This window comes from Phyllostomus discolor, chromosome 10 (assembly GCF_004126475.2).
Source record: "Phyllostomus discolor isolate MPI-MPIP mPhyDis1 chromosome 10, mPhyDis1.pri.v3, whole genome shotgun sequence".
NCBI lineage: Eukaryota > Metazoa > Chordata > Mammalia > Chiroptera > Phyllostomidae > Phyllostomus > Phyllostomus discolor.
Window position 1 is genome coordinate 49812530 of NC_040912.2, and position 25359 is coordinate 49837888.

The 25359-nt window shown below is 38.5% G+C and overlaps 1 protein-coding gene across 5 annotated transcripts in view; it reads left to right on the forward strand.

Moving 5' to 3' along the window:
* Nucleotides 1-25359, forward strand: part of SLC26A4 (solute carrier family 26 member 4) — a 48125-nt gene that overhangs the window by 11917 nt on the left and 10849 nt on the right. For all 5 annotated transcript variants that reach the window (XM_036010781.1, XM_036010783.1, XM_028525952.2 and 2 more), the window contains 11 exons: nucleotides 3826-3978; nucleotides 4082-4164; nucleotides 7352-7499; nucleotides 8421-8534; nucleotides 12635-12712; nucleotides 12843-12938; nucleotides 14313-14419; nucleotides 18403-18472; nucleotides 20423-20515; nucleotides 21443-21538; nucleotides 22025-22255. In XM_036010781.1, coding sequence (XP_035866674.1) covers nucleotides 3826-3978; nucleotides 4082-4164; nucleotides 7352-7499; nucleotides 8421-8534; nucleotides 12635-12712; nucleotides 12843-12938; nucleotides 14313-14419; nucleotides 18403-18472; nucleotides 20423-20515; nucleotides 21443-21538; nucleotides 22025-22255 — 1269 coding nt within the window. The remainder of the gene's footprint in view (nucleotides 1-3825; nucleotides 3979-4081; nucleotides 4165-7351; nucleotides 7500-8420; nucleotides 8535-12634; nucleotides 12713-12842; nucleotides 12939-14312; nucleotides 14420-18402; nucleotides 18473-20422; nucleotides 20516-21442; nucleotides 21539-22024; nucleotides 22256-25359) is intronic.

The following is a 25359-nucleotide window of genomic DNA, read 5'->3' on the forward strand; positions in this document are numbered from 1 at the left end:
TCCCACCATTCACTTTGAATGGTTTGTTTCAAGAGACAAAAGAAAACTTTCTTCATGCTTACTAGATTGATGCTACTTGTCCCATTTTTCCTTTAACAAAGAGGAAGAACATATTTAAAGTTTTGCCCAGATGGTGAGAGTTTTGAAAGTCACTCCTAAGCTTGATCAGTTTCATTACTTTGAATCTATTTAAGTATGTAAATTTAAGCCATTGTAATAAAGAAAGTAACACTTTAAGGGTTGAGATATATAAATGCATATATATATACACACACATATGTATGTATATATATACTAACATATATATCTCATACTTATGTATAGACTATCAGGAGATGCCTGACAGTAAATGGTGATTATGAAGGGCCTGTTATATTTATAGAAATAAGATGAAGTAAAATAAATTTGGTTTTAGAAGTTAACTAAAAAATGTCCTCATATGTAACACCAGGTATATTTTTTCCTTACGACTTCAAACACCCAGGCAATTCTAGGTAAGAATGAAGAAATTATCTAAATGAAATGGTCCTAATGTTCTCCAAGCATGGGGAAAATATACTGAAACGTTATCCATTACTGAAAAGCTTATTTTTGTGATTTGAATTATTTAGAAGACTAGGCTAGGTGTGTTTATCCAGATTTAAACATATTTTAGAAAGTATTTTAATAATAAACTAAATTAGGGCTACTTTTCAGTGCTTTCTTAGAGTCTCATTTCTGTATCTTTGAGCACAATCTGACTACTTCAGTTTATCTACTACTTCAGTTTATATGGGTGAGTTTTATTTCACATAGGTTAAACTTTCTATTGTAAAGCTTTTTGTAAGAGATCCTGAATGATCCTGACTCAATATATAGGCAACTAATATACTCATATGCCTTATTTGATGCACCTTATTTGATGCAATTGTGTGATGTAAACTTATTTTGCTTTTTGGAACTCCTATTGCATTGTTAATATAACAGAGGTGCTTTTTTAAAAAAAGATTTTATTTATTTATTTTTAGACAGGAGAAGGGAGGGAGATGGGGAGGGAAGGAAACATCAGTTTGTGCTTGCTTCTCACATGCCTGCAACCCAGGCATGTGCCTGACTGGGAATCGAACCAGCCAGCCTTTCATTCGAGGGCGGGTGCTCAATCCACTGAGCCACACCAGCCGGGGCACAGGGTGCTTTTTATTCAAAGGTCTAAGTGACTCTCACAGATTATATGAGACTCTTGTAGTGATTACTCTTATAAGGTGAAAATGTTTTTATGATTAGGATAATTATTCTGATTGTTTTTAAGTTTGAATTTTTCATCTTGAGTTGAAAGTAAATCTTTTTTGTATAGACAGTTAATCAAAATATTATATCTCACGAAGTAATGAGGATCATCATCAGAAAACTGCTTAGGTAAAGGGCCAGAGCACAGTAACTGCAGGACTTAGGGCTGTTTATCTCTATGGTAGGTACTCTAAGTTCTTGAGTTACCATGTCTGCTTGTGGTAGTTTCTCTATTTTTTTCTTTTTCAAGCTGCTATCACTTGCCTCAATTTGTTATTATCAGTGTATCTGCATCCAGAAATTTTTACTGACTCTGGGAAACAAAGTATACTTGTTAGTACTGAGTTGAAAGCAAGAGTTAAAATACTCTGAATGAAAATCCAAGAGGTTTGCTCCAAGTCAAATGTTTGCACTCAAGTTCGAGCACTTGGTGGAATGTATTTTGTCTGCACTATAACTTCTCCCCTCATTCCTTTACTCTTGAATGTATTCCAGGGAGCTGGGGTTGCTGGCACAACTACTCCTAGATTACTTAATGTTCACAACACGTAATTGTTATCAGATTGTCATGATAAATCTTTTAAGCATGATTCACCTATAAAAAGAAATAAGATATATGTTATAAACTATAAGATGCTCCATTCCTTTATCTTCACATAAAATATATATAAAAGGACTCATTTAAAGAAAAGTAACCTTCACTGAGAGATTAACTTATCTCAAAGAATTGATGAAAGCCTTTTCCAGCCATGCCTTCTTCAGTACTGAAGTTGCTATAACAAAGATACTAGTGTTCTTCCCTGGGATTCTCCCTTGCAAATATCCCTCTATTTCCAGAAGCTTCCTGTTTACAAAACGAGACTATTTTTTCTTGAACTGGTTTATCTCTCCATTTGGAAAGAGTTGTTTTTATTTGTAATCTTAGTTCAAGTTTGAACTAACTACCAGATTAATTTCCAAAAATTTATAATTGACCTATATATCAATTCAATAGATTTTCTTTGTCATAATGAATAGGTCAGCCCATATGTATACACAAATGAAGTATTTTAGGTATTTTATTATCACCTGCATCACCAGAAAGAGCTTCACCTAAAATACTGGTTAGTCGGGACTTTTTGGCTTATTAGTATTTAGTTTCAATGATACCATATCGACAAGGTAAAAATTAGGCCAGTTAATGGCACCTGTCAAACCACTTTAAGATACAAACTTTTTTAAAAAATTTAATTTTAATCATTGTTCAAGTACAGTTTTCTCCCTTTTACTCCCATTCCAGCCCACCCACCCAACCCTCCCCACTTCCCTCCCATTACCACCCTCCCCCTAGCTTTTGTCCATGTGTCCTTTAAATTTGTTCCTGTAAACCCTTCCCATTCTACCCTGAAATTCCCTCTCCTCTCCCCTCTGGTCACTGTCAGTCTGTTCCCTATTTCAGTGTCTTTGGTTATATTTTGCTTGTTTCTTTGTTTTGTTGTTTAGGTTCCTGTTAAAGGTGAGATCATATGGTATTTGTTTTTCACTGCCTGGCTTGTTTCGCTTAGCATAATGCTTTCCAGCTCCATCCATGCTGTTGCAAAGGGTAGGAGCTCCTTCTTTCTTTCTGCTGCATAGAATTCCATTGTGTAAATGTACCATAGTTTTTTGATCCATTCATTTACTGATGGGCATCTTTGGTTGCTTCCAGTATCTAGCTATTGTAAATTGTGCTGCTATGAACATTGGGATGCATAGGTTCTTTTGGATTGGTGTTGTAGTATTCTTAGGATAGAGTCCCAGCAGTGGAATTGCAGGGTCAAAAGGCAGATCCATTTTTAGTTTTCTGAGGAAGTTCCATACTGCTTTCCATAGTGGTTGTGCCAGTCTGCAGTCCCACCAACAGTGCACTAGGGTCCCCTTTTCTCCACAACCTCTCCAACACTTATTGTTTGTTGCTTTGTTTATGATGGCCATTCTGACTAGTGTGAAGTGGTATCTCATTGTGGTTTTAATTTGCATCTCTCTGATGGCTAGCGATATTGAACATTGTTTCATGTGTCTTTGGATCTTCTGTATGTCCTCCTTGGAGAAGTGTCTGTTCAAGTCCTTTGCCCATTTTTTAATTGGGTTGCTTGTCTTCTTAGAGTGGAGTCATGTAAGTTCTTTATATATTTTGGAGATTAAACCCTTGTCTGAGGTATCATTGGCAAATGTGTTTTCCCAAGATACAAACTTTTAAAGTTTTCCTGCAAGTAAGAGACTGTATATAATGATGTTTTTTCTTTTAAGACATCTCATTTTTATTGTAAAAACACAGATAGCTAAAATAAGAAAGTAGAAATCATCCATCGTTTTAGAACTCCAAGTAAACCATTGTTAATAATTTAAGATACGTACATACACATATATCAAAGATATGGTTAAATATCAAAGGGTACATATATATCAAAGGCTGGATGTGTCTAATGGTCTCTGTATTAGTCAACATATTTTTATGGTTTTGCGTAGAGTTCTTAAGTGTTGTGTGATGATGATATGATTTTTTTTCATATGAGAAGTACATAAAATTATTTTTTACAGACTCTGGTTGAGATTTTTCAAAATATTGGCAATACCAATCTTGCTGATTTCATTGCTGGATTACTCACCATCATCATCTGTATGGCAGTTAAGGAATTAAATGACCGATTTAAACACAAAATCCCAGTCCCTATTCCTATAGAAGTAATTGTGGTAAGTAGAATATGTAATTAGAAAATTCAGCATTAATTAGTTTGACAAGAAAGGAATTGTTAAAACAAATGAATTTTTTAAAACCTCTTTTGTTTTATTTCAGACAATAATTGCTACTGCCATTTCATATGGAGCCAACCTGGAAAAAAATTATAATGCTGGCATTGTTAAATACATCCCAAGGGGGTGAGTATAGTATTCCTCTTAGGAAATACTAATATATTAAGTCAGTACTTTCTATTTAAATGAAACCTTTTATTACAAGCTTCATTTCATTGGTGCTCCTTCAATAGTCCTATTTGTGTACGATCATAAAGAACCACCCATTTGTGCAAACTATCAGAAAAGCAGTATGTTCAATCCATTTGTTTAAAGCAGCCCCCATATACTCTCCCTTTGTCCTTCACTTTCTTAAAAAGTGGCAAGACGTGTACAGTTACCACCAGACTCCTGAGTTAAACTTACATGTATAATTATAATAATATAAATAGAATCATGGGTAGTAAAATTGTTTTTTGCACTGAGAACAATCTGCTTAAGAAATCAGAGACATCTAATCTAAATTCTCCATTTAGTTTAACCAGTCTTAGGTAATACTTATGTCATTTGTTTCTTTAAATAAAATGCATAACCTGCAAGGGAATTTTTATGTATGTGTGGTAGTTTGGTGAATTATGACCAGGAAGAACTAAGGTCCTTTGTCCATCTCTGACACATCTAGTTCTATGGCCCTGAGGGGTGGGGGTTTTCTTGTAAAACGAGAGTAATGACAGCGGCTGAAACTTCAGTTTGAGCTTGTTATGAAACACTAATGAGATCTCTCATAAAACGCACAGAGTGAACCAACTGCCCTACACTATAATTTTATCATATGGCATTTTAAAAGAAGCCCAAATGTGTATTAGGTTTATAACATTAATTTACAGCATTTGTGACTAGACTTGCTGTTATATAATCACTAAACACTAATTTCCCCTCTCCTAATACTAGCTGAAGGACCTTGCACCAGTCTTTGTTCCTCCACACTCTCAGTAGTAACACCTCGGCCAGCGGAGTATCAGTGCTTACTCCACAGGGAACTGCTGCCTTTTCATTTGATCCATCTTATGATTTCTTCTAACATCTGTTTAAAAAACATTTGAAAAATTGCAACTGGCTCCATGGGCCTTAGTTAACATAGTATCCATTGTAATGTTTCTCAGACTTAACAAGACCCTTGTTAAGATAGGTTCCTGGTTCTCACCTGAAACCTGTTAAATCAGGCTTTCCAGAGGAGGGGCCTTGGAATTAATATTTTTCAAAAGTGCCTCAAGTGATTCTTATGATCAGGTATTTTTGGGAAATTTTACCTTAGAGGATCAACATTTTGATGGTAAATCCTAGTGTTGAAAGGAATTAAATAAAAGATACAGTGTAGCTTCTTGAGTTACAGCATTTTCAACACAACAATTACATTATTAGAGTACTTAAAAACAACTACACAAAAATGTATGTATTATAGACTTCTTTTGTTAGGCTTCCTAAAATGTAACACTTTGGTGTGGTCCACAGCAAATGCTTGGTCCCATAAATCTGTGTTTCATTTGTTGATAGGGGGAACTCATTTCTGCTGCCCTAAATTATCCTTTCTTCCCCTATCCAGAGCTTTCCTAACTGCTCTCCCTTTGAAAATGGATCTCTAGTCTCTTGCTCTTGGCTTTAGTCAAGCTGAATCTTCTGACAGACAACCTTGTGTGAGTTGGTCAGCTAACCTAACCTGCCTGACCCCAGGGTCTCTAAGCTCCTCCGAAAGGCAGTGAGCCTGTTTGTCTTATTTAGCTCTGTCTTCCTAGCGCAGACCCTATCTCACAGTGGGACCCCAGAAAATATTTCGTAACGGAATACAACACCCAAGCCTATGCCATTATAAGTAAGCCACAAGAGAAGACTTTGTTGCCTGATCTAATGTGATAGTACGGAAACAAGCCTAAAGACATTAACAAACCTGAAAAAGAAAGGATGGAGTAGAGAGATTACAAAAGAAAAAAAGTAGTGTTAAAGGTTAGAACAACGAAAGCAAGAGGAGCAAAGAGAAAGGTTGAGTTAGTGCACTTTTTCATTGTCTCCCCTTCAATCCTCCAAAAGAGAGTAAAAGTAAGGCTGCTGTTGGCAGTTCCTTTCCATCCTGTTGAGGATCAATACCATACGCTCGGATCACTTAGTCCCCAGTACATCTGTATATGAATCTAATGTCTGTAAGAATCTTATTTCTACTTTATCACGTCCCTCTAATTATAGGGGAGAAAATGTAATTTATTATTAAAAGAATTTTAGGCTTATGTGAGTTGTATGTAGAGGAGATTTTTCTCCTCTGGAATTGGTCTTTTCTCCTAAGACTTCTGGAATTACACCATACAGATAGATAGTTGTCAAGATATACGTTCATGAAGGTCATCACCCAAATTTCACATTTGGAGACAACCACATGATTACAAAGTAATAGGGCTTTTTTCCTTTGTACAGTTTGTAGTATAGCTCAGGTTTTGTGAAACAGTAGTCATTCAACTCCACCACAATCACTAGGATATGTTAGTCATTGTGACTATGAAGCATTCTGATGATTACATAAATTTAATTCTTTTCTCAACTCAAGAAGATTTTAAATATCAAGGCTCTTTTTAAAATTTGATTTTAGAGAGAGGGAGGAAGGTGGGGAGAGAGAGAGAGAGAGAGAGGGAGAGAGGGAGAGAGGGAGAGAGGAGAGAGAACTGTCGATTTGCTGTTCCTCTTATTTATTCATTCACTGGTTGATTCTTACATGTGCCCTGACCAGGGATCAAACCCACAAACTCACAAACCCATGACCTTGGCATATTGGGACAACGCTCTAACCAACTGAGCTGCCTGGCCAGGGCTAAATATCATGGCTCTTGAGATACTGATTTTCCACTTAGCTCTTTAGCACTATGTATTCTTTGTTTCTTTAATAAATCTCACATCTCTTCATACAGAGTAGATGTCACTTTATGGCCAGTATATCCTTTAAATTCAAAGATCTTTAAGTTGAAATTGTGTAAGCAGACACACTAATGTGGACAGTGCATGCCATAAGATTTTATGATATTAAGGAGCCAGTAATGGCAGGTTTATTCATGTCAGAGGTACAAAGGAGGCAGCATTTGTAGGCTGTCAATAGGGAACAAAGAAATCAGCTGATGAGAGGGCAGCAACTTCTGATGAAAAATTATAAAACTGAGTGCTGCCATTTATGCTCATGTGCTTTTGCCCTCTTGGATCAAGTGTTTTCTTGTCTAACTTGTGGCTGGGTTGGTGAGGGGGGAAAAGAGAATTTTGGTAAAATATTCACAGCACTTTTCATTTGAAAACTCACTAGATTCTTGCCTCCTGCACTGCCACCTGTGAACTTGTTTTCTAAGATGCTGGCTGCATCGTTTTCCATCGCTGTGGTGGCTTATGCTATTGCAGTGTCTGTAGGAAAAGTATACGCCATCAAGTATGATTACAGCATCGATGGGAACCAGGTATGGTCACCCTCTTGCTAACTGGTTTTGAAGGGCTGAAAAGAAATACATGGAAAAAGATTTTATTGTCTGCTAAAGAAGAGATTGGTTTCTTCTACCAGTCCTTATTGAGTTGGTTTCCCTCTTGTGCATTGGTAATTTGAAATTATTTTAAAATATGCATACTGCATCACTTTGGTTTTTAAGAAATCAGTTAAAGTGATAAGAATTTTTAAAGAGTTAATTCAGTCAGGTTATAAATAACATTCAAAGTTAATATATTAGATCAGAACAAGGATTCTTCATGTTATCTTATACCTCCTGGTAATTTTTTAAATAGTGGCTATAATATGACAAAATGAACACTCTTAATAATAGCTATGGCCACTTTAAATCCAGATGGTTCTCTGCACAATTAATGACACAGGACAGTTTTTGTATGCCTCTGAAACATTGCCAGGTGAGCTCACAAATTCTCAGTTATGGTGTATTTCTGAAAGCACAGCATAGCAATTACAGCAGTTAAATGATTAGTAATCAAGCAGAATAATAGCTCTCCTAGTCATAATAGGCTTCACAGCAAATATTCAACCACGGAAATAACACTTTATGTGAGAGCAGAAGAAATGTTTTATGTGAGAGCTATAGCAGATATGCCACTCACCAGGAAGTAAAATAAGCAATTTAGCAAAACATCAGTTACTCTTCCTCATCAACCTTAAAAAAAACAATTAAGAGCAGTGAGATGCTTTTAGAGTCCAAGGACCCCAAACTCCTGACGTTTTTCAGGACCCAGGCAATTTTCATGGTAAAAATTAAATTGGGACTCTCAGGCAGGGTGGGCTTGGGTGCTTGTTTCCTGAACATTCTTCCTTAAACATCTGGCAAGGGTCTTAAAAAGATTATATTTGTAGCATCACTGTCATCCAGTCTCTCCCTTAGGAATTCATTGCCTTTGGGATCAGCAACATCTTCTCCGGGTTCTTCTCTTGTTTTGTGGCTACCACAGCCTTGTCCCGCACTGCTGTCCAGGAGAGCACTGGGGGAAAGACACAGGTAGGGAGCAACAGTGTGGTCATATCCATCCATGGTGAAGTCGGGCCCTGGCCAGGTGGCTCAGTTGGTTGGAGCATCTTCCCATACAGCAAAGGGTTGAGGGTTCAATCCCCAGTCAGGGCACACACCTAGGTTGTTGGTTCAATCTTGGGTTGGTGCGTGTATGGGAGGCAACTGGTAGATGTTTCTCTCTCACAATGACCTCTCTCTCTCTCTCTCTCTCTCTCTCTTTCTCCCTTCCTCTCTCTCTAAAATTAATAAGCATATCCATGGGTGAGGATTTAAAAAAGAGAGAGAAAAAGAACAGGTCTGGAATAGCAGTTCAGAAAGGCTTGCTCAAGAACAGAGCAGGACAATTAGCCTGTGAGAAGAGAGAGCATGCTTCCTGCTCTGATTTCCCTGACTCCCCCGGGTGTCACCCCCTCACCAAGAACCTTTCAAACCACAACACTGACAGTTTTCTGAGGCGGTAATTCTCAAATCTCTTCATGTCAGTGCTGAGCTGGCAGATAATTACATTTACTTGTTTTTTTCAGGGACAATAACAATTGACAAAGAACCAGTAATGAAGAAAGCTGACTCTTATCAATTCGTTATCTGGAGCTAGAGAAGGCCTAGTGAAAGCATATTCATGGCTTACTGAGTTATTGTATTTTCAGAAATATTGAGTGTCTATTTACATTTCCTTTACAAGGATCAGGAACTTCTTCCAGAGGCCTTTGGTCCCACAGAACAACAGTTTGCTAGCCAAGAATATTTTGTTAAAACGTTTTGACATTTCTTCTTGAGTAAGATCTTTTTCCCTCAAGTTTGGAAGGTCAGTTTAATCTTGCCTTTTATATGTGTTCTTAGTCGTTGCCTTTACAAGGTGACCCCAAAACCTGCATCCCAGTTAATCTCTGGACAGCCTCTCCTTTAGTCCAGAAAACTGAGGAGCCTTTCTCAGAGGCCATGCTTTCCAGCCAAACATGGAGTCAAAGATGTCAAATCCAGTGGCTGAGGGCAAGGGGCGGGCTCAGGAGTTGTGTTGCTGTTATGCCTGGAGAGTTTCTCCTTCTAGCACAGAGAGAGCTATTATTTAAGAGTAAAGAGTAAATTGAGACTATAAAGGAGAACAACAAATCCAAAATAAATAGTATCATACACATGTGCACACACACAGAATCTTTAAAACAGGGTTTTATTAGAACAGACATACTACCAGTCAGCATAAAAAAGAATGACTGAGAAAACCAATGACTTCAATAGTGGCTTGCCCAGGGAGAGCTTTAATTGTCCCCAAGGCACACGTGATACTTCTTTCTTATTTATAATGGGTCTTTTCAACAGGGCTGGAAGAATGGATCTCTCCCAATTTCTTGGCTCCTATTGAACAAAACTTTAATTTTAATTTTTATAATTTTTCTTTGTAAAATTGAGTTCACTTTTTATGCAAACATTTCTAGCTCTGAGGGTGCAAGTAAAACAAGATAGCCCATACCAGGGAGCATAACCAGAGACCTGTTGTCAAAGGAGAAGAGGTCAGAGGTGATTTCCAAAACTGCACCCATGTTTGGGGCCAGCTGTCAGCAGCAGGAGTTTCCGCTGCTTTCATTTGAGATGGAGCGTTGACAAGGTCTCCAGGGCACATGGCTGTAAGCAGGTACAGGCAGATCCCCAACTGCTGATGTTCACTGCCCTGCTGTCACCTCCAAGTTCAAATGAGGCACAGACTGGCTGCCCAAGTAGGAATGCTGATGTAAAATGATTCCTTGGCAGAGAGTTTAGGGATAATGGTGTTATGGTAAGCTAATACCCCCCAGCCACACACTGGCCTGTATTATATTTAGGAGTAAAGGAAGCCAGGATTTCAGTATTGAATAATGAAACAAGCACAGAAATGGCTTGATATTTAATTACTGAAATGTATACTAAGCTCTGGGGTTAAAAGTCTAAGTGCCTGAACTGAAATTCAGCAACTCATGACTGAATAAACCAGCCAGTCTTTCCTTATGTGGCTTCTCATGTTTTCTTTTACTTTAGAGGCTCAGTTTCAGCATCTCTTCAATGGGCATAGTAACTGTATCCACCTTAGGGATGTTGTGAAGTCCTCCTGTATTTGTAAATCTGTAAATTTACTAACTGAGTATTTGTAAATGCTCATGGCTCCAGTCATTAACTCCTCACGATAAGAAGTATCTTAACACCTATGAGACATATATTACACCAGTCACAGAACCACTGAGCACATACTTGCTGAATGAATGAACAAATGGAATAATGAGTGTTGGTGGATTATTAACTGTTTCAGCACATCTGGAGATTGTAGAAGAGCTCAAAATTGCAACCCGTTCTTTCTGTGCCCCCATCTGATTCCTACCGGTTCATGAAAAAGAAATTCTAATTACAAACTATTCTCTAGTTCTGATTACCCTCTCACTTAACAGAATAGTGAATTTTCTAGTAATTGAGTCTAATTATAGATACAAAATCTGTAGCATTTCCCACAAACCAGCCTTAATTAAATTAAGTACAAGTAATGGGCCCTCCCTCACAGATTTCAATATAGTAACCAGAATTAGTCTTGACCCCCATAACCAGAGGCTTATTATTACAGAAACTTGACAAGTAGATGACCACCCACCTGACATGCGTTGGGCAGCTGGCTGTAGTCCCTGTCTCCCACTCTCCATCTTGCTCCCAATTCACAGAGCCCTACATCCACAGTGAGATGCAAGTGGCTCATTGTAGATGATAAGTACTGGCTAAGCAATTGCATGGAAAGAAAGAGGAATGAAAGGGTTGAAGGAGGAAGGGAGGGTATTAGCAGCTATGCTTAGATAGGAGGTAGGAAAGTCACCAAGGTACTGGGAATCTGGTGGTATGGTGCTAGAAGGTAACAAATTGCATAGACAAAGGGATGTGGATGCAAAGCAAAATTTTTAGTACATCATATGTGTAATATTGCCTCAGGCTGACCTCGCTATACTCTGAACATGAATGATCAATTTGCTAGGTGAAGTGAGAGAGTGCAAGTATGAAATTTCCTTGTTTTGTATGTCTCCTTTAACTCAAACATTTTGCACTAGGCAGTATCTGTACCCAACACAACCTTTCCTGTTGCTTCCTCTCTGATTGCTCTGCTTCTGGTTCCCTGTCTTCTCTTCTCCTTTGTTCTAGAGCTTCTAATCTTCCCCTTGGCCATTCTCTAGCTGTCTCAACAGAGAATTCACTGGCCATCTGATTAAACCAGAGAATAGTCCTCAATCCCTCAGCCCCTCTCCAAACAATTTAAGGATCTTAGGAGTGTTTTTTTTGGCCAGCAAAGGTAAACATTCTGAAGTTTTCTTTACTCTACTATTGTCTGTCATTAGTCCGGGCAACCAGAGTGCACAGTTCTGGGCCTGCATCTGTGAAACTGTTAGAGGAGACAGGAGACATGGTCCACCTCTCAAGAGGCTCATGTGACATTTGGGTTGGCAATAAGACTGGCAAATTTATTTTCTCTGGGACTTCGGTGGCAACAATGTGCTACACATACAGTGTTATCAGAATTGTTATTATGGCTGCTGATTCAACATTGCAGAAGAATCCATATGTGCTCTGAGAATTTATTTCCGCCAAACATGGTCTGTTGTTGGGGAAGGGGAATGGTCCATGTCTCCTGGTATGGAAAATAATTAGAAGTTTGGGCCCCTGAATTGACACCAAAAATAAAGATCAGATATATCCAGGTGACACCCAGGTCAAACTGGCTTTACTTTAGCATGCTCAGTCTCCACATTTTATTTAATTTCTCTGCCATAGCTATTTTATATATATATATAAATATATATACAATATATATTTATTATATATATTTATTAGATATATATTTATATTTATTATATATTTATTATATATTATATATTTATTATAATATATATAATATATATATTATATATAAACTGTATAACTAATATATATATTAGTTATACAGTTTTTATTTTTCTTCAGTTTTGTAGAGTTTTAGAAAATAGTTCTTATTTCTCTCATCCCATGGATGGGCACACACATCCAGCAGGCTGGGAGATAGGAGGGGACAGGAGGGGCTCTGTTCATGGGAGATGTGTATCTTTCAGGTTGCTGGCATCATCTCTGCTGGGATTGTGATGATCGCCATTGTTGCTTTGGGGAAGCTGCTGGAACCCTTGCAGAAGGTAACCCTGCTTCTCGGCACACTGATTGTGTAATTTCTCTGCTCTGCCACCAGAGAAATAACAGATTTATAAATCATCACATGGAAAACCATTCCCCGAATAACACAGCCCTCTCTGTCTCTCTTGGCAGTCCGTCTTGGCAGCTGTTGTAATTGCCAACCTGAAAGGGATGTTTATGCAGGTGTGTGACATTCCTCGTCTGTGGAGGCAGAACAAGATTGATGCTGTAAGTCACCCATTTTTCTCTAAAGGAAGATTTGGTTTTTATATGCCTTTCGCTGTATCATTGTTTTCTTATCTCCTAAGTTGTACTCGACTTGCATTTTGGGAGGCCCAAGGCAGGAATTAAATCGTGTAGATAAGCCAAAGATTTGAAGTCTTCCTCTTCCACATGAACTGTGTTTTTGGAGGTCTTGTATCCATTTCCAGCAAAAGTCCCATAGGTGCTCATTCATATACCGTTTTCTTTCTAGGGCTCAAAGCCAAACAAGCAAATTAAAGCAAACAATGAAACTCCCTCTAATTTAGAAAGACAAACAAAACAAAACACAAAACAAAGCAAGAACAACAACAAAATACAAAAACCCATGCTGATTATAATTCTGACCAAAGTAACCTTCACAACTATTCTGAGGAATTATAAAATCCGGAAACTAAACCCTTTAGAGTTATACTCTAATTTAAAACAGAACAGATGAAAGGAATGAGAAAACGTCCTATATGTTGATATGGAATGATCTCTAAGCCAAATTGTTATGTGAAAACAGACCAGCACAGAATAGAATAGTGTGCATAATAACACAAAAAGATGGAAAAATAAAACATGCTTTGTAATCATATTTACTTGTATTTGCAAAAACGACATGCTGGTGAAAATTGTGGGTGAGTGTTTGTATCACACACTCAGAGAGAGAACAAAAGAGAACACAAACAGGGTGGGAGGATGGGAATGGGTGAGGGGAGGAGGGGCTGCAAGCAAGATTTTTACTGCACACCCTTTTTATATTAATTCCGTTTTGAACATGTTACTATACTACCTATTTGAAAATTAAATTAAAAAATAGTTAAATGGGACAATTGGTCTATATTGGAATGCCAATTTCCACTTTTACTTAAATAGGAAATGAAATCAGAATATTAAATAAAACAGTGTGTGGTGGGGGAAATGGGGACAACTGTATTTGAACAACAACAAAAACGATGTGTGGGGGGTTGGGGTGCTGACCCCTTGCACAGTCAAAATTCCACATGTAACTTTTGAGTCCCCCAAAACATAATTAATACCTTATTGTTGACCAGAATTACCAATAATATAATTAACTAATGTATTTTGTATCTTATATGTATTATGTATGTATTCTTATAATAAGTAATCTAGAGAAAAGAAAATATTAATTAAGAAAATCATAAGGAAAATACATTTAGAGCACTTAGTGAAAAAAAAATCTATGTATAAGTGGACCCACACAATTCAAATCTGTGTTGTTCAAGGGTTAACTGTAATATGTTCATAAACAATTGATCTTATTAATTGTACAGGTAATCTCTCACCTGATGGTACATGATAAATTAATATAGCTTTTTATTTCCATTTCCCTAGGTTATCTGGGTGTTCACATGCATAATGTCTATCATTCTGGGACTGGATCTTGGGTTGCTCTCCGGCCTTGTATTTGGGTTGCTGACTGTGGTGCTGAGAGTACAGTTGTGAGTAATATAAGACCCAGGATACCTGTGGCCAGGACAGCACACTGAGATTTCTTATGACATTTTGAGATAAATATAGTAAAATGACTCTCTTTCATAATAGTTACTATATATTGCATGTTTCTGTGAATTAAGCACATAGTACTCTCCACATATAATATTTAACCTTCAAAAAAAGTCCTGTGAATAGGTTATATTATTCTCATCCCAAAGGTAAGAAAATTGAAGCTCAGCAAGGTTAAGAACCTTCCTTAAGATCACATAGCTAGTAAGGGGCAGAACTAGGATCTGAACCCAGATGCATCTCACCCCAACATCTGTGCACTTAGTCACATGCTCTAATGCTGGTGCTCTCCTCCTAGTCATGGTAAGACCAAAAGGTATGTAATTCAGCAACAGACTGAGGTTGCTTTGCAGTTTCTTTTTAAAATGAGATGAAGTCTGTGAGGTACTGGGCCCAAGGCTCAGAACAAGATAGCTGCTAAATATATTTTAGCTCATTTGGTTGAAGCTGGTAATCCAGAAGTTATATAACCCAGAACAGGAGACTTAAAAACAGTTCATTGTAGTCAAGATTTATTCAAATCTGCCAAATAAGGCATGTACCCAAAAAGCCCCACAATTATATGAAAAAAAAAAAACACAATTAGATCATCTTAAGAGTGAAAGCAGTAAAGACAGTTGAAAATAACGGAAAATCATCTATGAGGCAGCATAAAAGGGTATGATTTTTGTTGGTTTGTTTTGACTTTTTTTCTTGAAAATATATTTTATTGATTATGCTATTGCATTTGTCCCATTTTTTTCTCTCCTTTCTCCCCCTTCACCCTTTACCTCCCCTCCCACCAGCATTACCCGTCCCCCTTATTTCACATCCATGGGTTATACATACAAGTTCTTTGGCTTCTCCATTTCCTATCTCCCCCTGTCTATTTTGTACCTACCATTTATGCTTCTTATTCCCTGTCCCTTTTCCCCCATTCTTCTCCCACCCCCTCCCCACTGATAACTCTCCATGTGATCTCCATTTCTGTGATTGTGTTCCTGTTCTAGTTGTTTGCTTAGTTTGTTTTTGGTCTTGTCCATTTTTAGGTTCAGTCATTGATAGGTGTGAGTTTGTTGTCATTTTACTGTTCATAGTTTTAATCATCTTCTTTTTCCCAGATAAGTCCCTTTAATGTTTCACATAAGGGATGGGTGATGATGAACTCCTTTAACTTGACCTTATCTGGGAAGCACTTTATCTGACCTCCTATTCTAAATGATAGCTTTGCTGGATAAAGTAGTCTTGGATGTAGGTCCTTGCCTTTCATGACTTGGAATACTTCTGTCCAGCCCCTTCTAGAAGCCTGCAAGATTTCTTTTCAGAAATCAGGTAACAGTCTTATGGGAACTCCTTTGTGTAGGTAACTGTCTCCTTTTCTCTTGCTGCTTTTAAGATTCTCACCTTATCTATAATCTTGGCTAATGTCATGATGATGTACCTTGGTGTGTGCTTCTTTGGGACTCTCTGAGCTTTCTGGACTTCCTGGAAGTCTATTTCCTTTGCCAGATTAGGGAAGTTCTCCTTCATCATGTTTGCAAATAAGCTTTCAATTTCTTGCTCTTTCTCTTCTTCTGGCACCCTTATGATTCATATGTTGGAATGTTTAAAGTTGTCCCGAAAATTCCTAAGCCTCTCCTCATTTTTTTGAATTCTTGTTTCATCATTCTGTTCTGCTTGACTGTTTCTTTCTTCTTTCTGGTCCGAATCATTGATTTGAGTCTTGGTTTCCTTCCCTTCACTGTTGGTTCCCTGTATATTTTTCTTTATTTCACTTTGCATGGCTTTCACTTTTTCCTCCATTTTGCAAGCATACTCAATAATATCTGTGAGCATCCTGATTACCAGTTTTGAACTCTGCATCTTACAGGTTGGCTGTCTTTCCATTGCTTAGTTGTATTTTTTCTGGAGCTTTGATCTGTTCTTTCATTTGAGCCGTATTTTTTTTGTCTCCGTGCGCCTGTTTCATAGTAAGGGATGGAGTCTTATATTTGCCAAGGCAGGACAACCCAAATCACTGAGTTGTGGCACTTTATGTGGGGGAAGAGTCGGAGCAGAAACAATGCCACTTGCTTGGCTCTCGGCTGGCTTTCAGTCACTTCCCCTGCTACCCACAACCAAATAGGGCTCTTCTGGTGCTGATTCCTGGGTGGATAGATTTGTGTACATTCTAGGGCCCTGTGAGTCTTTCCAATGAACTCTCTTTAATGCTGGGAGTTTCTCACAGCCTCAACCCACACAATCTCCACAGGTTTTTTTACAGTCAGAGGTTTTGAGGCTTTATTTCCCTGTGCTGGAACCCTGGGTTGCATGGTCTGTCCCAATTATTCCTCCAGTTTAATCTGCATGCAAATATGGGACCATCAGGTCCTCCAGCTGCTGCCTTGCTGCACATTCTCTAGGCCCCTGCTGTCCATCTCTGACCCTCCTATCAGTCTAAGTGAATGTTTTTTCTTTAACTGCTTGGTTGTCAGACTTCCATACAGTTTGATTTTCTGACAGTTCTGGTTGGTTTTGTTTCTAAGTTTGTTGTCCTTCTTTTGGTTATGCCAGTAGGCAAAGTGTATCTACCTACATCTCCATCTTGGCTGGAAGTCCCTCAATTTTTTCTGTTTTTACTCTTGAAAGGCTTTTTGTGTGCACCCTTCTGGGTCTGCAAAATTGTCTGAACAGAGAGGGAAACAGAGCTTCTCTCCCACATCAAAACTTGCTGCCTTTCTGGACTTCTGGCCCTTCTTTGTATTTGGGCAGTGAAGGAATAAAAACCTGGAAACTATCCACATGGATCTCTTCAATTTAGCATAAGCCCACCTTTCATGTTCCACCAGCCAGTTCTTCTCTCCCTTCTTTTCACCCCTGGCATGCTGGAGCCCACAAAAGACTGCTGTACACTGCCTTGGCATCCTTAAATGGTGTCCAAGGGCCCCAAAGAGTTCACAAGCTCCCAAAGTGTCCAGTTTACTTCCATGTAACAACTCAAGAGTTGTCCTTAAAGGCTTAAAAAAGGCTGCCTCTCCTGCTCTGTTTGCCTCAGCGTTTACTTTCCTTGTGTGGGTGTGCTTGGAAGAAAGGGTTTTGTGGAGAGAACCTATGTAATTTATGAGCTTTAAGTTAAAAGTTAGCACAGCACAGTAAGCAGAGGAGAAAGCGGTGGCACATTTTAGCTTCTGTGTTGGTTTATCTGGGCTTTTAGCCAACAGAAAGCAGTATCCTCCACAGTATTTAATTTCCAGTAATTATAAGGCTGATCCAGAGAGCACATTGCTGGGAGTACCCCAAACAGATACTCTTTCTTCAGGAATTGTATTTAGCATTTGTTCCTACTCATGCTTGAAGAATGACAGAATTTATTTGATTGCAACAGGAACAGGAAATAGGAAGTGGTTATTTCTGGCTCTCCCAGGCTCCTATTTCTATAAAATGAGACTAATTTGATCATTGCGGACTCTTCATAACTCATCAGAAAGTTGTAATAACTCACAAGGAATTTCCAGGCACTGGCACTATGTCAGGCACTGAAGACCAACGGGCTAATGATAGAGCCAGGCTGCTCCTGACCTCTGGGATCTTTTCAAACTTCTGATTCTTAGTTTATTCTGCAATAAAAATGAGGATAATACTGCTGACTTTTCAGGGTTATGGTGGGGCTTAAATAAGATTTAACAGGTGTGAAAGATCTTTGCTTATTCTATAAAGTCCTACACACATGAAAGTCTGACACTCATTATTTCTCTCAGCCATTGGAGAAGAGTCACAGTTCCTGTCTCCTCCAACTGCACACAGACACCAGCTGTTCACTTCAGAGTTAGCTATAGCAGCATCTTGTCTGCAGTAGAGGCAGTGTCCAAAAACATCAGAAATGATGAGCTCTTTAGTATCTGTTATTTTTCATTCCAAGATATGCTTGTTCCAAAAAATGCTGACTGTAATTTTGTTTTAGTCCCTCCTGGAATGGTCTTGGAAGCATCCTCAGCACAGACATCTACAAAAGTACCAAGAACTACAAAAATGTGAGTGCCTTTGTGAGATATTTGCTGGACTGGGGTTTGCTGGCCTGGATCACATATTTCTCTTCTAGTATATTAGAGACAAAGTAGGCACAGGTGGGGTGCTTCTGTCAGGAATTTCCACAAATCCACTGGGGTGTTTTGATTCAATGAGCCTTCTGATATCCATGGTTTACATGAATTTTGCCGATGCTAGATGAATGTCATTTTAAAGCCAAACCACTGTAAAAAGAATTTTTAAATATAGGCAATTAAATTATTTTGAGAAGTTGTATCAAATTCTAATTCTTTTGATAAAGGGGGTTAAAGGTACAAATTTCTAGTTATAAAATAAGTCCTGGGGATGTGATGTACAATATGGTGACTATAGTTAATAACACTGTGTTACATATTTGAAAGTTGCTAAGAGACTAAGTCTTAACAAGTCTCATCATAAGAAAAAAATCTTAATTATGTATGATGACAGATGTTAACTAAACTTAGTGTGATGATCATTAGCAATATATACAAGTATCAAATTATGGTGTACACCTGAAACTAATGAAATGTTATATGTCAATTATACCTCAATAAAAAATGTGGACAGAACCTCAGAGACCTCTAGAACAAAATAAAACATATTGACATATGCATAGTGAGAGTCCCAAAAGAGGAGGAAAGGAAAAGACAGGCCTAATATTGAGATAATATCAAAATTTCTCCAAAACTGATGAAAAACATCACATAAATATCTAAAAGGCCCATCAGACCCAATTACTGCACATACGAAGGTCTACACCTAGACACGTTACAGTAACACTGCTGAAAGCCAGGGGATTAAAAAAATTCTACAGCAGCGGAGGAAGAAAAAATACTATTTTTTGCTATATAATCCTTATCGTCCATGAAATTGTCTAAAATCCCTGGAAGATTTTTCACTCATTTTTACTAAGAGACTTTCATATTCTCTGTCACCAAGAAGCTTAGTTGACATTGTGCTCTATGCTTGGAATTGGAAGAAATAATATAAAATACAGGAAATTAAAAAAACAAAGAAAATGAAAAAAAAACCCACAAAGAAACATCTTACCGATAGGCTTGTAGACCCTGCAGATAAGATTGCTTAGTGACCAGCAACAGAAATGAAGATGAAAAAGCAGAGAAAGAAAATGAAGAAAACACTAATTTAGCAAAAAAAAAAAAAAGTTTACAATTAAAAAAATTTAAAATGTGAACCCTAGGAAGTTGTAGTCTAATTTTACCTTAACATTAAAAAAATGTTAGACACTGAATCTGGAATTCCAGTAGTTGCCACTTAATTTATTTCCACAGCTGTCCTCAGTTATGTTGAGCCAAGTGCCATCAAGAGCTACAAATGATTCTAGAAAATCTCTCGTCTTTGGGTTCTGAGTTCTGAATTCTGGGCTCCGGCTTGTAGAGACCTTGCCCAAGTCACCCATGCTCGCAGGGCCTCCATTTTCTTCTCTGATGGGCTGGACTAAAATTGTTATGGCTCCTAAACACCAGACAAGCCTGTGATTCTGGTTCTACTTTGGGTCTGGTCACTGTGTCAGTGTAAGAACATGCAAATGACATCATAGGCCTCAGCTCCAGCAGATCCCCTTGAATTTGCTACTTTTTTCTATTTTAAAGGAATTTGGGGGGATAAATAGAGGGGCAGTGTTACAAACCTGAGGCAGCTCATGTCATTGTTCTGAGCTTCTTTTTTCATCCAGAAATCAGAGGGTTGAATAATTGCTTTTTATGGCCCTTTCTTTCATCAGCTTCTCCTGGACGGTTCAGGAGTGTGGGGAACCTATCGCCTCCCAACTGGGGTGAGGCCCTAAGAAGGGAGTTGAGTGCTGTTACCCAGCTCCTCTGAGTGATTGTAACTCAGCTTCTACCTGAATAGCCAGAAATTTAATTGAGTATTTGAGGCCTGAAATTATTTAACCTCAATTTTTTTAATACTAGATTGAAGAACCAGAAGGAATGAAGATTCTTAGATTTTCAAGTCCTATCTTTTATGGCAATGTCGATGTTTTTAAAAAATGTATTAAGTCTACAGTAAGTATTTTATCCCTAAAAATTTGTTTGCTAACCTCCTTTGAGACTTCATTCATTCTACAGGTATTTATTAGGCTCAAGGTGGACATGAGGCCCTATATACTATTCCCTTTGTATAGGGCATTAAGAATTATAACATATATCCTTGCCCTCAAATAACTTATGCTCTGTTGAAGATAGGAAAAAAAACAGTAACAGATGTTAAAATCCAAGTAGCAGTAACTATGCCGCTGGACAAAAACACTAGAGTTGTCTCCAGGCAGATTTTGAGTAATTTCAAAATGAATGGTATAGGCAGTACTTGCTAAGAGTTCATAGCGGGGAGTGATCCATGTGAGCTGGAACTCGTCAGGCAGTGTGGCAGTGAGCAGAAGGAAGGAGATTATAGCAGGTGTTTGGGAACTAGGAGAACTGAGAGGAAAAAGTGGGAACATGTACTGGGGAGAGGTTGCCCAACTTGGGTAAGGGGTTAAACAGTATAGGTAGAATCTGAAGGTAGGAAATTCTGGTCTTAAATTCCATGCTGTGCTTCAAAGTTGGGTTTTGTTTCTAGATCAGTGTTTTATTATGTACATTCTAGGGTAAATTGCTGGTTCACCCTAGGGGGACAATCATGGATTTTGCAATAAAAAAAGAGCTCTGTAATGTTAAAGAAATTTGGAAAACACTGACTTAAAACTAGTGAAATTATTTTTTGCTATTTTGTTTTCTACTGTCTTGGAGTCTTTAATATGCTCCTGTCTTCCCTGAGTCTCTGGGTGGGTGGGGTAGATGAGCCAGTTGTGGAAACCTCAACCAAGAATTTCTTATTTGGCAGAATGTCTCAAGGAATAATACTCCTCAAGAAATTACCTTTCCAGATAACAATTGCCAGTAATGAGCATTAGGAACCAGATGTCTTAAGTAACTTGACATTTCTTTCCAAAGGTTGGATTTGATGCCATTAGAGTGTATAACAAGAGGCTAAAAGCACTGAGGAAAATACAGAAACTCATCAAAAAAGGGCAATTAAGAGCAAGAAAGGTGAGACAACAGCTTTCCCCCCTCTTAAATTTCTTCCTTTCTCAGATGAAAATGAAAGCAAATAATCTAAAATTAAATCCACCCCCTTTGGTACCCAGATGTGTACAAGCAGATGACATACACTTGTCAGAGAACAGCTGAGTTGTTCTTATAGCCAAAAGGGAATGGGAGAAAATAAAATGAAATCAGCAAAAAAAGCTCAGGGTGTGAGTTCATAAACATTTATAGCTATTACTTGTATTGTCCCACCAATGTGTCTCTTGGCCAATTCCACAACCTTCCAGAAATCAAGAGTTTCCTGGCTCCTCTGCCCTTCCATTTTTCTTCCTAGAGAACATGCAAGTTTGGACAAAGCACATTCATTAAGCGTTCATCCCCTCAATGTTTTGCTTATCAAGTGTATAGGACTTTTAAGTAATTTGAAATAAATTGTTTAAAAAATCCCAAATCATTGGCAATTAAGTTGGCAGCATTTTCTTTGTTTAGAATGGCATTATAAGTGATGCTGGTTCATCAAATAATGCTTTTGAGCCTGATGAAGACATTGAAGATCCAGAAGAACTTGATATTCCAACCAAGGAAATAGAGATTCAAGTGGATTGGAATTCTGAGATTCCAGTGAAAGTGAATGTTCCGAAAGTGCCCATCCACAGCCTTGTGCTTGATTGTGCAGCTGTGTCTTTCTTGGATGTTGTTGGAGTGAGATCATTGCGAGTGGTAAGGTTCTAAGTGTTTTTGAACAACAGATTAGGAGCTTTGGCAATAATAAAACCACATGGGTTGCCCAGTCTGGCAAAAGGGTGATTGAGTGCATAGGCTCTACACTATTTCTAGGGGAATGCTTTTGCAATAGAGCTTAATATTTTAAAGCACAGGTTATGGAGACAGACTACATGGGGTTGCATTTAGGCCCTACTATTTGCTGTAGTGTGACTATAGGCACATTGCTTAATTCATCTGTACCTCAATTTCTTTACTCTAATATGAGGATAATAACAGTACCTATTTAATATGGTTTTCATGAAGACTAAATCAGCACATACATGGTTATGGTTTAGAACAGTATCTGGCATACAGTCACCCTTCAGAAAACATTAACATTTATTATGTTTTATTTTTCTGAGAGCATATAGGAAATTGAATATGAAAAGGAGGAAGTTTATGTTAAGTATTATGTTTTTCTTTGTTATGTAAACAGCAGCAGAATGAGGAATACGGAGTACATGGTACAACTGAAAAAGCCAGGCATTGTTAAGAGGTTGGAGCAGGTAGCAGGCCAGGCATCTAGGAAGTGAAAGGATTGAGGAGCATGTAGGACAGGAACATTCATGATATCAGACACCAGTTATGTAAGGTTGAGTTCATTCTTTCAGCAACAGATGTGAAGTGCCTAATATATGGCAAGCACTCAGCCAGGTGCAAGAGACAAATGATGAGGCGGTCATAGTCCCTATCCTCATGGGACGAAGCAGTCTAGAGGGAGAGGAAAATGTTAAGTATTCTTTTTGAATTTATTTTTTAAAGTATGTTTCATTGATTATGCTATTATAGTTGTCCTGTTTTTTCTCCCCTTTATTCCCTTCCACCCTGCACACCCCTTCCCACCAGCATTCTCCCCAGCCTTAGTTCATGTCCATGGGTTGTACATATAAGTTCTTTGGTTTCTCCATTTCATATACTATTTTTAACCTCCTCGTCTATTTTGTACCTACCATGTATACTTATTATTCTCTGTTCACCCCCATGTCCCCTCCCCATTTTCTCTTTCCAGCCCCACTCCGCTGATAACCCTCCATGTGATCTTCATTTTTGTGATTCTATTCCTGTTCTAGTTGTTTGCTTAGTTTGTTTTTGTTTTTAAAGATTATATTTATTTGTCTTTAGAAAGAGGGGAAAGGAGAAAGAGGGAGAGAAGCATTGATGTGTGAGAGAAACAATCAGTTGCCTCTCATATGCCCCCATTTGGGCTGCAACACAGGCATATACCTTGACTGGGAATTGAACCAGTGACCTTTTGGCTGATAAGCCAATGCTCAGTCCACTGAGCCATCCCAGCCAGGGCATGATAGTTTTTAAGGCTCAGTTGTTGATAGTTGTGAGTTTCTTGTTATTTTTGTGAGTTTCTTGTTATTTTACTGTTCGTATTTTTGATCATCTTCTTTTTCTCAGATAACTCCCTTTAATGTTTCATATAATAAGAGCTTAGTGATATGAACTACTTTAACTTGACCTTATCTGGGAAGCACTTTATCTGCCCTTCCATTCTAAATGATAGCTTTGCTGGATAAAGTAGTCTTGGATGTAGGTCCTTGCCTTTCATGACTTTGAATACTTCTGTCCAGCCCCTTCTAGAAGCCTGCAAGATTTCTTTTGAGAAACCAGGTGACAGTCTTATGGGAATTCCTTTGTGTAGGTAACTATCTCCTTTTCTCTTGCTGCTTTTAAGATTCTCTCCTTATTTTTAGTCTTGAGTAATGTAATTATGATGCGCCTTAGTATGTGTTTCCTTGGGTCAGCTTCTTTGGGACTCTCTGAGCTTCCAAAGAAGCTCCACATTAAAATGGGAACTCCCAAGCCCTGGCTGGCATAGCTCAGTGGATTGAGCGCAGGCTGGGAACCAAAGTGTCCCAGGTTCGATTCCCAGCCAGGGTACATGCCTGGGTTGCAGGCCATAACCCCCAGCAACCGCACATTGATGTTTCTCTCTCTCTCTCTCTCTCTCTCCCCCCCCTCCCTTCCCTCTCTAAAAAAAAATAATAAATAAATAAAATCTTTAAAAAAAATGGGAACTCCCTTTTGCAACCATACTCAACCAATTCTGTGAGCATCCTGATTACCAACCAGTGTTTGGAGCTGTGCATCTTATAGGTTGGCTATCTCTTCATCATTTAGTTCTGTTTCTGGAGTTTAGATTTGTTCTTTCATTTGGGCCATATTTTTCTGTCTTGGTGCAGCTGATACATTGTATGGGGTGGAGCCTTAGGTATTTGCCAGGGTGGGACAACCCACTTTGCTGCACTGTGTTGCTGTATGTGGGGGAGGGGTCAGAGGGAACAATACCACTTGCTAATCTCTCTGTTTCTTTTCAGTCACTTCCTCCATTACCCATAAGCAAATTGAGCCCTTCTGGTGCTGATTCCCGGGTGGGTGGGTTTGTGTATATTCTAGGACCCTGTGGGTCTCTCCAATGGACTGTCCTATGAGGCTGGGAGTTTCTCCTGCCATCACAACCCCACAGGTTTTTACACTCAGGCTTGAGGCTTTATTTCCCCATGCTGGAACCCTGGGTTGCACAGTCTGTCTCACTCCCCAGTTGTTCTGTCTGGTTTATCTGCACGCAAATGTGGGACAGCCAGCTGCTACCTTGCCGTGTGTCTGGCTGCCTGTCTCCATCCCTCCTACCAGCCTAAATGAATGTTTCTTCTTTAACTCCTTGGTTGTTGGACTTTCATACAGTTTGATTTTTCTGGCAGTTCTGTTTTTTTTTTTTTTTTTTGTCTTTATATTTGTCATCCTTTTGATTGTGTGAGTAGGCAGTGTATCTACCTAGGCCTCTGACCTGGCTGGACATTAATTAATCTTTTAAATAACAACTGTACTAAGTGCTCCAAAGCAGACAAACTGGGGTCTAAACTTGATTAGGAGTGTTAAGTTTAAGTGAAGCTTCCAGTAGGTATCAAGCAAGTTAGGCAGAAAAGTAAGCAGGTTAAAGACACCAACAGTCAGATATAATAATATGGAAGTGACCTGCTACTGAGGTTTAGCTTAGTTGGGGCTTCTTGGCTGCTTTGCAAGGGTAGGAAATCATTACAGAATGCAGG